The sequence below is a fragment of the Malaclemys terrapin genome, chromosome 17 (genome assembly GCF_027887155.1).
Source record: "Malaclemys terrapin pileata isolate rMalTer1 chromosome 17, rMalTer1.hap1, whole genome shotgun sequence".
Lineage (NCBI taxonomy): Eukaryota > Metazoa > Chordata > Testudines > Emydidae > Malaclemys > Malaclemys terrapin.
This window is the reverse complement of record NC_071521.1, coordinates 21,247,415-21,262,929: the sequence shown is the minus strand read 5'-3', so window position 1 is coordinate 21,262,929 and position 15,515 is coordinate 21,247,415. Positions and strand designations below refer to the sequence as shown.

Genomic DNA, 15,515 nt, shown 5'->3' with positions numbered 1-15,515 from the left:
TGCAAAACTTTCTCATGCGTAAGGGCACTTTCATGGAACTTTGTGACTTGCTTTCCCCTGCCCTGAAGCGCCAGAATACCAAGATGAGGACAGCCCTCACAGTTGAGAAGCGAGTGGCGATAGCCCTCTGGAAGCTTGCAACGCCAGACAGCTACCGGTCAGTCGGAAATCAATTTGGAGTGTGTAAATCTACTGTGAGGGCTGCTGTGATCCAAATAGCCAACGCAATCACTGAGCTGCTGCTATCAAGGGTAGTGACTCTGGGAAATGTGCAGGTCATAGTGGATGGCTTTGTTGCAATGAGATTTCCTAACTGTGGTGGGGCGATAGATGGAACGCATATCCCTATCTTGGGACTGGACCACCTTGGCAGCCAGTACATAAACCACAAGGGGTACTTTTCAATGGTGCTGCAAGCACTGGTGTATCACAAGGGATGTTTCACCGACATCAATGTGGGATGGCCGGGAAAGGTACATGATGCTCGCATCTTCCGGAACTCTGGTCTGTTTGAACAGCTGCAGGAAGGGACTCACTTCCCAGACCAGTAAATAACTGTTTGGGACGTTGAAATGCCTATAGTTATCCTTGGGGACCCAGCCTACCCCTTAATGCCATGGCTTATGAAGCCAGACACAGGCACCTGGACAGTAGTAAGGAGCTGTTCAACTATAGGCTGAGCAAGTGCAGAATGGTGGTAGAATGTGCATTTGGACGTTTAAAAGTATGCTGGCGCTGTTTACTGACTCAGTTAGACGTCAGCTAAACCAATATTCCAATTGTTATTGCCACTTGCTGAATGCTCCATAATATCTGTGAGAGTAAGGGGGAGACGTTTATGGCAGGGTGGGAGGTTGAGGCAAATCGCCTGGCCGCTGATTACATGCAGCCAGACACCAGGGTGATTAGAAGAGCACAGCAGGGTGCGCTGTGCATCAGAGAAGCTTTGAAAACTAGTTTCATGACTGGCCAGGCTATGGTGTGACAGTTCTGTTTGTTTCTCCTGATGAAAACCAACCCCCTTGGTTCACTCCACTTCCCTGTAAGCCAACCACCCCTCCCCCCTTTGATCACCGCTTGCAGAGGCAATAAAGTCATTATTGTTTCAAAATCATGCATTCTGTATTAATTCATCACATAAATAGGGGGATAACTGCCAAGGTAGCCCAGGAGGGGTGGGGGAGGAGGGAAGCACTGGGTGGGGTGGTGGATGAAGGGAGGTGGGAAGGAAAAGGCCACACTGCACTTCAAAACTTATTGAATGCCAACTTTCTGTTGCTTGGGCAGTCCTCTGGGGTGGAGTGGTTGGGTGCCTGGAGCCCCCCCCCCCCCCGCATTCTTGGACGTCTGGGTGAGGAGGCTATGGAACTTGGGGAGGAGTGCGGGTGGTTACACAGGGGCTGTAGTGGCGGTCTGTGCTCCTGCTGCCTTTACTGCAGCTCCACCAGATGCCGGAGCATAACAGTTTGATCCCCTAGTAGCCTCAGCATTACCTCCTGCCTCCTCTCATCGCACTGCCACCATCTCTCATCTTGCTCCTGCCACCTCCCCTGTCGTTCGTCCCTCCTGTCCTCGCGTTCATTTTCTGCTTTCCTGGACTCTGACATTGTTTGCCTCCACGCATTCTGCTGAGATCTTTCAGTGCGTGAGGACTGCATGAGCTCAGAGAACATTTCATCGCGAGTGTGTTTTTTCGCCTTCTTATCTGCGCTAGCCTCTGGGACAGAGATGATAGGGGGAACTGTCAAGGCTGCTTCCCCACTCTGAACTTTAGGGTACAAATGTGGGGGCCTGCATGAAAAATTCTAAGCTTAACTACCAGCTTAGATCTGATCCGCTGCCACCATTCCCAAAGCTAATTCCCTTCCCTGGGAAGCCTTGAGAGACTCTCCACCAATTCCCTAGTGAATACAGATCCAAACCCCTTGGATCTTAAAACAAGGAGAAATTAACCACCCCCCTCCTTTCTCCCACCAACTCCTGGTGGATCAAGATCCAACCCCCTTGGATCTAAAAACAAGGAAAAATCAATCAGGTTCTTAAAAAGAAGGCTTTTAATTAAAGAAAAAGGTAAAAATCCTCTCTGTAAAATCAGGATGGAAAAATAACTTTACAGGGTAATCAAACTTAAAGAGCTCAGAGGACACCCCTCTAGCTTTAGGTTCAAAGTACAGCAAACAGAGATAAACACTAGCAAAAGGTACATTTACAAGTTGAGAAAACAAAGATAAACTAACACGCCTTGCCTGGTTATTTACTTACAAGTTTGAAATAGGAGAGACTTGTTCAGAAAGATTTGGAGAACCTGGATTGATGTCTGGTCCCTCTCAGTCCCAAGAGCGAACAACCCCCAAAACAAAGAGCACAAACAAAAGCCTTCCCCCCACCAAGATTTGAAAGTATCTTGTCCCCTTATTGGTCCTTTGGGTCAGGTGTCAGCCAGGTTACCTGAGCTTCTTAACCCTTTACAGGTAAAAGGATTTTGGAGTCTCTGGCCAGGAGGGATTTTATAGTATTGTACACAGGAGAGCTGTTACCCTTCCCTTTATAGTCATGACAGGAGCGTTGAAACATTTGCAGCTGCAGGAGGAAAAAAAGGGAGAGTAGTATTTAAAAAGACACATTTTAGAGAACAATGTTAGACTCTTTCATGGTGAACCAAGCTGTTAACATTACATAGCACAGGTGCTTTCGGTACAAGGTCGCATTTTGCCTCTTATATTGAGGGCCTGCTGGTTTGGTGTGAGAGATCACACACGCAGGGCCGGGCAACAGAATTCGGCTTGCAGGCAGCCATGGTAAGCCACAGTCTTTCGGCTTCTTCAACCTTCACAACATTGGGAATGGTTTCAAACAGCAGCGCCCTTCTTTCCCATACCAAGCATCTGTTGGGCTGGCCATTTAAAAGGAGGGGCTGTACTGGTTGCAAATGCATCCCAAGTCTTCAGGGCAAATTAATCATTAAACACACTTGCTTTTAAACCATGCATTATATTTACAAAGGTACACTCACCAGAGGTGCCATCTCTGGCTTCATGGTCCGTGAGCCCACCTTGGGAGGGTTGGGAGGGTATTAGATCCAGGGTGATGAACAGTTCCTGGCTGTCAGGGAGAATGGTTTCTCCACTTGCGTGCTGTGCACTATCCTCATCACCCTCCACCTCCTCATCTTCCTCGTCCCCAAAATCTGCATCCCTGTTGCAGGAGTCCACGGACAGGGGTGGGGTAGTGGTAGGGACCCCCCCCCCAGAATTGCATGCAGCTCATCATAGAAGCGGCATGTCTGGGGCTCTGACCCGAAACGGCCATTTGCCTCTTTGTTTTTTTGGTAGGCTTGCCTGAGCTCCTTAATTTTCACGTGGCACTGCTGGGGGTCCCTGTTGTAGCCTCTGTCCATCATGCCCTTGGAGATTTTTTCAAATATTTTGGCATTTCGTCTTTTGGAACGGAGTTCTGATAGCACGGATTTGTCTCCCCAAACAGTGATCAGATCCAGTACCTCCCGTTTGGTCCATGCTGGAGCTGTTTTGTGATTCTGGAACTGCATGGTCACCTGTGCTGATGAGCTTGCCACGCTGGCCAAACAGGAAATGAAATTCAGAAGTTCCCGGGGCTTTTGCTGTGTACCTGGCTAGTGCATCTGAGTTGAAAGTGCTGTCCAGAGCGGTCACACTGGAGCACTCCAGGATAGCTCCCGGAGGCCAATACCATCGAATTGCATTCACACTACCCCAAATTCGACCTGGCGATGTCGATTTCAGCACTAAACCCCTTGTCAGGGAGGAGTACAGAAATCAATTTTAAGAGCCCTTTAAGTCGACAAAAATGGCTTCGTCGTGTGGATGGGTGCAGGGTTAAATCGATCTAATGCTGCTAAAGTCGACCTAAACTTGTAGTGTAGACCAGAGCTAAGTAACTAGACTGTGCTAAGGCGTTATGATGGGACAGATTGGGGGATACCTGCGGGGCTCTGATCTCATTCCGCTGGCTCCAGGGGAGTGTCTATAGCATGCCTCAAAAATGTTCATGTTAATGTCACTGCTGCTAGGAGATCTGCTCATGTGTGTGCAGCACTGCAGCTTTCGATATGTCTGTCGTCTGGGCACAGTGGGACCTCCCCAGTGCACATAGTCTGTGGGACAGACCTTCCCCACCCCCCTTTGAAATGGGCACTCTCTCCTTCTCCTGATTACTTCCAGATACACATTCATGTAGCTTGGCTTGCTCTGTTTTACAGGGTTTATTCCCTACCAAAATGCCCAGTTTGGACCATGCTATCCAACACCAGCCACTGAATCAAGAGCCCCACTGCTAATGCTCCTGCCAGCAAAGGTACAACAGTCGTGGGTGGACACGGACACTGGTGACTCCACGCAGCTACGTGAGCAGAGAAAATATATCCCCTGCCATCCTGGCATTAGACTGGCATGTGGGCATGGATGGAAGAGTTCGTCCTCCCCTACTGGCATGCAACTGGCATCTGGGCAGGAGGAGAGGAAGGGACCCTGCTATCCTGACATTGCACTGGCATGTGGGCAGCAAAAGAATCATGGACCCTGCCATCCTGATGTGGCACTGGCTTGTGGGCAGGGATGGAGAAGCTCTCCCTGCCTCCGTGGAAACAAACAGGTATGTGGGCGTGGATGGGTGAGAGCTCTGTGCCACACGTCTCCTGCAGAGATAGGCCGCGTGGAGAAGGTTCGCTCTGTTACACTCTGTGGCTCTACACAGGGAGTGATCTGGGTCAAGCTGGCTTTGTGCTGGCATGGAGAAGTCCCTACCATTCTGGTACTCTCCAGGCCTGTGAGCATGTGGGGATTTTGAGAGTTCCCTGCCAGACCTACAGCACACAGTTGTGTAGACACGGTGGGAGTTCTCTCTACCCAGGTATGTGGACACAAAGAGAGTTCTCTCTGCTGTCCTTACACTGTTCAGGTATGTGAGCAAGGAAAGGGGTATGCTGCTGCCCAGAGATGTGCGGGGATGGATGGTGATGAGTTCACTCTGCCACACTGCAAACGTACATGAACATGGGCGAGATCTCCCTGCTATTCTGGCATTACCAAGAACTTCCTACAGGCCTGGAAGAGGGAGAATCTGGAATGGCACTGCCCTGGTATGTGGGCAAGGAGGAGAGTTCTGTGCCTCACTACTACTATCCAGTGCATAGATTCATAGATCTTAATGCTGGAATGGTGACGTCCTGCATGACACAGAGCGCAGAACCTCCCCCAGTGATTCCTGCATCAAGCTCAACAACTTCTGGTTGTGCTAGAGCAGATCTTTTTGAAAAAACATCCAATCTTGATTTAGAAATGGTCAGTGATGGAGAATCCACCATGACCCTTGGTGAGTTGATCCAACGGTTAATTACCCTCACTGTGAAAAATGTCGGCCTTATTTCTGTTCTATATAAGTGCATTCACCATGTTCATCGCTGTAGAACCTGGGGGAGGAGGGGGCAGATCCACAGGTGTATTTAGGCACCGCCCACCTGGTCAGGATTCTCAGCTGAGAGCCCGCTCCTGGCGTTAGGCACCTAAGCCAGGTCAGTTCTTGCTTACAAAGCATGGAAGAGTCCCCATTACAGCCAATGGGTCAGGGTGTTCACCTTGAAGGTGGCAGACCTGGGTTCAAATCCCTAGTCTGTCTAATTTGGAGCAGGGATCTGAACCCAGGTCTGCCACCTTGCTGGGGAGTGTCCTAACCACCAAGCTATTGCATACTCAGGAGGGCGCTCTCGCTCACTCTCTCCTGTTGAAGCTGTTCCATTTTTTATAACTAAATCTTCATGGGAGCCAGGACCGGAATTCAAGGGTCCACGCACTTTACAGCTTAGTGCTTAGGGCATGCACCTGGGGAGTCATTTTTACTCTCTCTCCGTCCCAACGAATATTTAATCACTCTATTTAGTTTAGCCAAGAGAAGGCTAAGAAGTGACTTGATCATTTAGGGGAAGGTTTCTGGCCTGTGTTAGACAAGAGCTCAGACTACATCATCATACTGAAATCTATGAATCTATGCCAAGGGCGCCGGAACGGGGCGGGATCCGGGCCCCATCACTTTTAAAAGTGCCTCAGGGGGAACAGGTGGAGTGAGAGTGGGGTCTAGAAGGAGGGGAGAGGCCTTGAGGGAGGAGTGGGGTGAGGCCCACAGTCCAGGCACTGGTGGCCCCCCGGCTTCTAGGAAGCTTCTGGTGCTCCTGATTTATGCACAATGATTTAGGCCCGGTGGGAAGGGGACATGGGGGACGGGTTTCAGTAGTATGCTGGCACTCTCCAGGTTCGTACATGGCCATAAGGAAACCTTCGTGCTTTGCTACCACTGACCATAGTGGAGTTTTCGGATACCAGCAGTATGTAGGTGCATGAGCAGGAGGGTAGGGTTACCATATTCTGTGCCTCCAAATGGAGGACACTCCACGGCCCCCGGCCCCGCCCCCAGCCCCGCCCACACCCCCGCCCCAACCCCGCCCCCTCCCCAAAGTCTCCGCCCCCTCCCCTGCTTCCCGCGAACATTTAATTCGCGGGAAGCCTGAAGCAGGTAAAGGGGATGTGGGGGGGAGGAGGCGCGGCCCAGGCTGGCCCCCCGGCGGCTCCAGCCTGGGTCGGCTCGGGCCCTGGGGTGCCGGCTCCGGCCCCCGGCCGACCACCCCCGGCCCGCCCAGCACTGCCGGCCCCCGGCGGCCCGGCGCACCCCCCAGCTCCCCGGCTCCCCGCCGGCCCGGCTGACCGGGCTCCCCGCCGGCCTGGCTGACCGGGCTCCCCGCCAGCCTGGCTCCCCGCGGGCCCGGCTGACCGGGCTCCCTGCTGGCCCGGCTCCCCGCCGGCCCGGCTAACCGGGCTCCCCGCCGGCCCGGCTGACCGGGCTCCCCGCCGGCCCGGCTCCCCGCCGGCCCGGCTGACCGGCTCCCGGCCCGGCACCGCGCCCCCGGCTCTCCCTCCAGCCCCGCGCCCGGCCCGGCACTGTGACCCTGGTTCCCGGCCCGGCACCATGCCCCCGGCCCCGCACCGCCGGCCCGGCCGAGCACCACCGAGCCCTCCCGATTTTCCTGGACATGCCCGGCTTTTGGGGATTTCCCCCCGGACGGGGATTTGAGCCCCCAAAAGCCGGACATGTCCGGGAAAATCCGGACGTATGGTAACCCTACAGGAGGGGAACTCCTGAACAGAACTACTATGTGGGTACGAAGGAGGAGTTTTCCATGCCTGGATTTTGGTTTTTGAACCATTTCCTGTTTCTCTGTTTTGGTTTTGGTTTTTTTTTGTCTTTTTATTCCTTTTTTGAAAAGAAGTCTCTCTACTCTCACCCCAATGGAGCTAATCAGACCAGTCATGGGAGCAAAGAGAAACAGAGTAATGTATTAAAGTGCAGCTCCATTCTTATTACTGGCAAGGACACCGTCTGAGTCAGCAGATTGCTTTGCAGTGGGTACGTCTACACAGCAACAATACACCCTCCCCCTTCCCCCCCGTAGCAGTGACTCTTGGAGCTGTGAGTCAGCTGACAGACTCTCAGGGCTCATGCTACGGGGCTAAAAGTAGCCGTGTAGGTGTTCAGGCTTGGGCTGAAGCCTGGGCTCTGAGATTCTCTCCTCTCGCCAGGTCTCAAAGTCTGGAGGTCTATTTTTAGCCCTGTAGCATGAGCCCAAGTTAATTGACCAGGGGGGAGGGGGACGGTTGCTGCGTCGATGTACCCTCTGTGTGTCTAATCATATCTGCTGATTTTAGTGACAGAACTAAGATTTTACTATTTTTTATTCCTTTTAACCCTGTAGCACCAACCCAGCTATGGGAGAGTGTGCTGCAGTCTGTTCCTTGCTATGAGTGAAAAGGATTCCTTACCAGGTTAAAATCAGTGCAAATCCATTGAAGGCAGAGATTAGGTGATTTTCCCCAAGCAAGTCAGTAGCAGTGTTGGATGCAGATCCAAGGAGTCCTGCATCCTTGTCCCTTGCTCTAAGCACTAGTTTATAGGACCGATTTTCAAAAGATTTCGGCACTTAACAGCTCCCATTATTCTCAGCTGAACCCTTGAAAATTTGCCATGGCTAGCCAGCTGATCTGCCATATTAGTGACTGCACAAGAGTTTCTCAGATTAGTCCCAGGTGTTAAAGTGAAGTAAAGGGATAAAAACAGGCAGGAGATGTGATCTGTGGGCTCTGGCAATGCTGGGGACATAAGAGACCCAAGAGAGGAAGAAGATTTCATTGGCACTTGTTTTACTTTGGTTTTCAGCCTGTTAGGATTGAGGGAGTGCCTTTGGATGCAGTGACTGAGACAGTGGATCTAAGCAGATACAATCAGCTCCCACAGCTGGATGTCCCAAACCTGATCCAACGGAAAGCCATTTCAGGTAGGAGAGAACAAGACCACATACAGGACTAGCCCAAGCAGTTCCTCAACCATTTCACTGCAAAATGAACCTTCTCCTCATCCTCTTTTCCCTCTGAAAATCTTAGAAATTTGCCAGTGGCTTCCACTCCATTGCAAAGAGGTGTATCATTATCCACATTTCACAGATGGAGAAACCAAGACACAGAGGCTGGATGAGTGGTGCAAGGCCAGCTGGGTTAAACAGATCTATGGATGCCTCATTTGGTTTAGCAACTCCTCATTGGTTGAGTTTTGATTACAATCCAAATTCCTTTTTTCCCCAATCACAAAGGCCCAAATTCAGAAAGTTACTTAGGTGCCTATCTGTCCCTTCAGGCACCTACGTTCAACATTTAAGTGCCAATGACATTCTCAAACCAGCTGCTCACCTGCTGCCTATGCTGTAGTTAACTAAGTTTTCATGGTGGGCATATGCAGAACCCCTAAGTCCAAACACCACCCCAGAGCTAATGAGCTAGTCAGAGCTCTTGCCCTGATGGCCCTGAAGCAGGGTGCTCAAACTGCCCCATCTCACCGGTGGGGCCCTATCTGGGAGGTGTGCACACCTAAGACCTGATACCAACACAAAAGACAGCCCTTGGAGCATGCATTTTGTGTGTGTGTGCACCCATCCAGGTAATTAAGGAATTCACCTGGGATAATCACAGAATCATAGAATATCAGGGTTGGAAGAGACCTCAGGAGGTCATCTAGTCCAACCTCCTGCTCAAAGCAGGACCAATTCCCAACTAAATCATCCCAGCCAGGGCTTTATTAAACCTGACCTTAAAAACCTCTAAGGCCTGGTCCACACTAAGCCCCCACTTTGGACTAAGGTACGCAAATTCAACTACGTTAATAACGTAGCTGAATTCTAAGTACCTTAGTCCGAACTTACCGCGGGTCCAGACGCGGCAGGGAGGCTCCCCCATCGATGCTGCGTACTCCTCTCGCCGAGCTGGAGTACCGGCGTCGACGGCGAGCACTTCCGGGATCGATTTATCGCGTCTAGACAAGACGCGATAAATCGATCCCAGAAGATCGATCGCTTACGTCCAGACCAGGAAGTAAGTATAGACGTACCCTAAGGATGGAGATTCCACCACCTCCCTAAGTAACCCATTCCAGTGCTTCACCACCCTCCTAGTGAAATAGTGTTTCCTAATATCCAACCTAAACCTCCCCCACTGCAACTTGAGACCATTGTTCCTTGTTCTGTCATCTGCCACCACTGAGAACAGCCGAGCTCCATCCTCTTTGGAGCCCTCCTTCAGGTAGGTTTAAGGGAGACCCAACTTCAAATCCCTGCTCTGTCTCCCACATCCCTAGTGAATACCATAGCTATTGGTTCTCCTGGGATAGGCTTCTTTGAATGTCTCCTGTTGAAATAGTTATTAAATATAATCCCTGGCTAAGACAGACTGACTCTATAAGCTGGTGATCAGGGCACTAGCTGGGATGTGGGAGATCCAGGCTGACTTCCCTGCTCCAATTAATAGCTAATTACTTATACCAAGTGGGATAGATTCCCACCCCAGAGCACCCAACAGTGTGGTGGTTGGAGCACTCACCTGGGAGGTGGGCTGAAGTCCCTGTTCCAAATCAGGAAGAGCCAGGATTTGAATACAAGCCTTCCATGCTCTGGATGAGTGCCCTGTCCACTAGGCTGTTGGGTCATCTGTCTCACACACTTGGGTTTGAGTTAGAAAACTCAGGGTTTCAGCCGCTGTGAGGGCATGGGCTGACTGAGTGGTTGACCTCGCTTTGGTGCCTCACTCCAGGAGAGAGAGTTCACAGCTGAAGATCCTGAGCAGAAGGAGGGATCTGTCTCTGGTCCGTCAGTCAGGCACCTAAAGTCTACGTCAATGGGGGGAGCTAAGCACCTAATTACCATCGAAGATCTGGATCTAAGCTCCATCCCTTTCCTCTGCATTTCACGCCTGGCTAGCTTTGGCAGCTCCCTTCCCAGTTTGTTGTCTTCTGAGGATCCTTCCTGTAGGTGCCTAACTGTCCCCAGGCATCATATGAAGAGCCTGGGCCCTAAGGTTGGGGATGTGAATTCCAGTGGGTGGCCAGGCACCTAGGGGTTAGGGGTTGCAACACCCAAGTTTGGAGCTGATCCCGAAAGTCCAGTTGCAGGTATAAGGGTGAGGTCAGAAGATTCCTGCTTTAGTCTGTCTCTAATTCAGAGGGGAAAGGTTAACCCAGTTTTAATTTTTGTCTTTAAGAAGGATATCGCCATCAGAGTTGATACATTCAAAGTACAATACATAAAATGTGGTAAATCACTCAGTGCAATTCTCCGCCTGGGCCACGCCAGCAGAGCAGATGATCACAATGGTCCCTTCTGGCCTTAAAATCGGTGGATCTATGAATCCACCTCTGACTATGTCTCCTTCCTTTTCTCTAGCCCAGGTTGAACAGAATCTAAGCACTCACTGCACAATGAACAACTGTTACTTACATGTTACCAGAGGTCTTTGAGTGGCCTCTGCATATGCCCACTCATGGGATGCGTCAGCTGGTGCAGCTCTGAAGACGGACTCTTACATAGCAGTGCCCACTGGAGTGCTCGCACGCCCCCTCTTGCTCCCCCCCTCACTGTTCCTGAATGTTCTGAGAGTGAGGCTATAAAAGGGCCCCCGGCACTCTGTCCGTCTCAGTCCTTCCATCACCACCTCCTCAGGTCCACGTTGTAAGTAGGCCTCTGAGGAAGAGGGGAAGGTGGTTGAGGGAGAGTGAATTTGCAGAGTCCATCTCAAAGAACTCTGGTTACAAGCAAATAGCCTCCACATATTCCCATGCATGGGATAGATTGCCAAACAGTAGTCCAGCTAAGGAAGGTAGGACGAGGAGTCTTAATTAAGAAAAGACTGAATGACTGCTCTGCCAAATTGAGTAGCAGAGCTGAACCCTAGGTCCAGAGAGCAGTGGTTTTTTAAATGTGTCTGAAGCTCTGTTTGACGGCTTTCTGAATTTCTGTAATTGGTATGTGTCTTAGGCATACCATTGAAGCCATCTTGGCTTTGGTAGGGTGGGACCTTATCCCCTGATGGAGATGGACAGCAGTTAAATGTAGGCCCCTTCTACATAGTGCTTAGGCCATCTGGGTAATGGTTGGAAAGACATGGTCTGCTCTTTTTTGTTGTCAGAGTACAAGATAAAGACATTTAGAGAATGCCTGAATTCTTTAGTCCTGTCTAAATAATAAGTTAAAGCTCCTTTTACATCTAACATATGGTATTTACCTTGCCTCGCGTGAACGAGGTTCAGGAAAAAACAGAGGTAAAATGTATTGATTGACTGATGTGAAAATTCGTGTCTACCTTTGGGAGAAACTGCTTTGTCCTTACAGAAAATTGTAAAGTAGAGTTCTGTTCTGAGTACAGCTATTTTGCTTACTCTTCTTGCAGATGTAACTGCACCCAAGAATGCTATTTTAATTGATAAATAGAATAAAGAACATTTTCCCATTGGCTCATATAGATGCTTCATTAGCTGTGTGAGAACCAAATTAAAATCCCACGAAGGTGTAGGACTTTTAACAGAAGGGTAGATATTGTTGAGACTTCTTGGAATTTTTTTTTTTTTTTACTTTCATGGGAAAACACTGATCTTTTGTCAGCGGTGGAATAGAGGCTGATATGGCTGAGAAATTAACCTTAACAAGAATAGTGAGAGGCCTCCGAGTTTAAGCTGCAGCAAATACTCCAATATGGATTGGACGGATGTTTGCCCAAAGCATTAATCTTTTCCATTTTAAACTGTATCACGTCTGAGATGAGTTTTTTTTCCTAGAATGAACTAAAACTTTTGAACATCAATTGAACAAAGTAGTTCCAGGTGGGTTAAAGTCCTATTTGCCCAAGCAGTGAGGTGAAGGGAGACCGGGTCTGAATGCTAATCTCCACTGTGTTGCTGAGTCAGTAGGTCTGGGGAGACAAGGAAACATTGATAGCTCCCTGCTGAGAGGTGAAGCAGGTCAGGGAACCACTGATGTCTGGCTCATGCTAGTGTAATTTAAATCATTTTGGTCTTGTCCTGCTTTTCCATCCTTATGACCTTCCGTATGAGTGGAAAAGAAGGAAACGTATAAAGAGGCCTTTGGCTCCAGGCTGTGAGGAATGCAGCCAAGATGGAATGACTGTACCACCCTATTTTCAAGCACAATTTTCAGCATTCGCCTTCTGTTTAGCTATGAAAAGGTCCATGTCTGGATGGCCCCACCAGGCGAGGATCACTTTTGGTACCAATGTTTTCAGTGACCCATTCATGAGTGTCCATAATTTTCCACTTAATTGGTCTGCTAGGTTGTTGTCTTTCCCTGCTAGGTGCAAGGCCATTGGATACATATCGAGGAGAATGTGCCACTCCCACAGAGCTATTCCCTCCCTGCGCAGTTTTGTGCCAAGGGCACCTTCCTGTTTGTTTATGTAAATCACTGCTGTGGTGTTGTCCTTGACAATATGGACATCTCTCTGCTGGCAATAAGGTAGAAATGTTTTAAATGCCCAATTAATTGCTGTCAGAGGTTGATAGTTACTTCCTGTATGGGAGATTCCAATCCTCCATGCTGTCGTACTGTTGCAGTGAGCTTTCCAGCCTATGCAGACTCTGTCTGTGGTAATTGGTATAGCTGGAGCTACACTTCTGAGGATGCTGGGAGGTTAAAACCAACAATTTGGAGACAGTAGCATATTCTTCGGAATGGGAAACTTTTGATCCATGCTGCCTGTACATGGTAATCAGGTCCTTGCCGGCCAGTGTTTCAGGGTTCTCATTTTGAGGCGATGTAAATTTCTGAAGATATAATCCCCATCAATCTGAGGAAGATTGTGATTCTTTGCAAGGTGAGAGGTGCAGAGTGTCTATTGCTGATTGGATTCATAGATTCCAAGGCCAGAAGGGACCATTATGATCACCTAGTCTGATCTCCTGTATAACGCAGGCCAGAGACCTGCCGCAAAGTAATCCCTAGAGCAGAGCTTTTAGAAAAACATCCAATCTCGATTTAAAAATGGTCAGTGATGGAGAATCACCACATCCCTTGGTAAATTGTTCCAATGATTAATTACTCTCACTTCAATTTAGACTGGAAATAAGGTGTGCCTTTTTATCTAGCTTCAATTTCCAGCCGTTGGATTGTGCTATACCTTCCTCTGCTAAATCCAAGAGCCCATTGTCAAATTTTTGTTCCCCGTGTAGGTATTTTAAACTGTGACCGAGTCACCCCTTAGCCTTCTCTTTGGTAAACTAAATAGATGGAGCTTTTTGAGTATGTCACTATAAGGCCTGTTTTCTAATCCTTTAATCATTCTCATGGCTCTTCTCTGAATGCTCTGTCATTTATCAACATCCTTCTTGAATTGTGGACACCAGAATGGGACATAGGATTCCAGCAGTGGTTGCACCAGTGCCAAATACAGATGTTAAATAGTATCTCTACTCCTACTTGAGATTCCCCTGTTTATGCCTCCAAGTGTTCCATTAGCCCTTTTGGCCACAGTGTCATCTTAGGAGCTCATGTTCATTTGTTTATCTACTCCTATCCCCAAATCTTTTTCAGTCACTGATTTCCAGGACAGGGTTCCCCATCCCTATTGTGGGGAGGGATAGCTCAGTGCTTTGAGCATTGGCCTGCTAAACCCAAGGTTGTGAGTTCAATCCTTGAGAGGGGCCAGTTAGAGATCTGGGGGAAAAATCTGTCTGGGGATTGGTCCTGCTTTGAGCAGGGGGTTGGACTAGATGACCTTCTGAGGTCCCTTCCAACCCTGAGATTCTATGATCCCTCATTTCTTTGTTCCTAGATGTAAGACCTTACATTTAGCCATATTAAAACAAAACACACATTATTGGCTTGCACCCAGATCACTGTGAATCAGAGACCTGTCCTCTTCATTATTTACCAGTCACCCAATTTTTGTGTCATCTGCACACTTTATCAGTGAGGAATTTATGGTTTCTTCTAGGTCATTGATAAAAATTTTAAATAGCATAGGGCCAAAATCTGATCCCATCAGGACCCCATTAAAAACATATCTTTCTGATGATGATTCCTCATTTACAATTACATGTTTAGATCTATCAGTTAGCCAGTTTTTAATCTATTTAATGTGTGCCATGTTCATTTTATATTTGTCTAATTTTGTAATCAAAATGTCATGCTGTATCAAGTCAAATGCCTTACAGAAGTCTAAGTACATTACATCAACACTATTACCTTTATCAGCCAAACTTGTCATCTCATCAAAAAAAGATATCGAGTTAGTTTGACAGGATCTATTTTCACAAATCCATGATAAGTAGCTTTAATTATATTACCCGCCTTTAACTCTTTTTATTGACCAAGTCCTATATCATCCACTCCATTATCTTGCCTGGGATCAATGTCAGACCAACAAGCCTATAATTACCTGTGTCATCTCATGCATCTTTTTAATTTATTAGCACAATATTCGCTTTCTTCTGCTCTTCTGGATTTTTCCTGTTGTTCCAAAACGTATTGAAAATCAACCTTAACAGACCAACAAGGTCCTGAGCCAGCTTTTCTTATGTATGTTATCCAGACCTGCTGGTTTTTAAAATATCCAACTTTAGTAGCTTCTCTTTAACATCCTCCTCAGATACTAGAGGAATGGAAACAGCGTTATCATATGATCTGGTTACATCATCTGTTGTTTTTTCTCAAATACAGAACAGAAATATTTATTGAACACGTCTGCCTTTTCTGCATTATTATTGATAATTTTAACATTTCCAACTAGTAGTGGACCAATATCATTTTTAGGATTCTTTTTGTTCCTAATATACTTGAAAAACTCCTTAATTTCTTTAACTCTGTTGGCCATAGATTTCTTCTTGTGTCCCTTTGTTTCCTTTATCAATTTTCTACAATTCATGGCTTCTGATTTATATTTATTACTATCAAATTCCTCTTTCTTCCACTTGTTATATATTATTTTTTATAGCTGCCTTCACATCCTCTCTAAACCAGCATGGTTTTTTAACCAGCACAACCTTCTTCCTCAATTGTGGGACAGTGGCTTTGGGGGCATCTAGCAAAGTCTTCTTAAACAATTCCTAATTATCATTCACATTTTTCTGATTAAATTCTTCCGCTCAGCTGATATGGCTCATAA

General features: G+C 48.0%; 1 protein-coding gene across 1 annotated transcript in view; it reads left to right on the top strand.

Moving 5' to 3' along the window:
• FAM166A (family with sequence similarity 166 member A) overlaps window positions 1-15,515 on the top strand; it is a 75,592-nt gene that overhangs the window by 23,585 nt on the left and 36,492 nt on the right. The window contains exons 3-4 of the mRNA XM_054007444.1: window positions 4,238-4,629; window positions 8,239-8,356. Coding sequence (XP_053863419.1) covers window positions 4,238-4,629; window positions 8,239-8,356 — 510 coding nt within the window. The remainder of the gene's footprint in view (window positions 1-4,237; window positions 4,630-8,238; window positions 8,357-15,515) is intronic.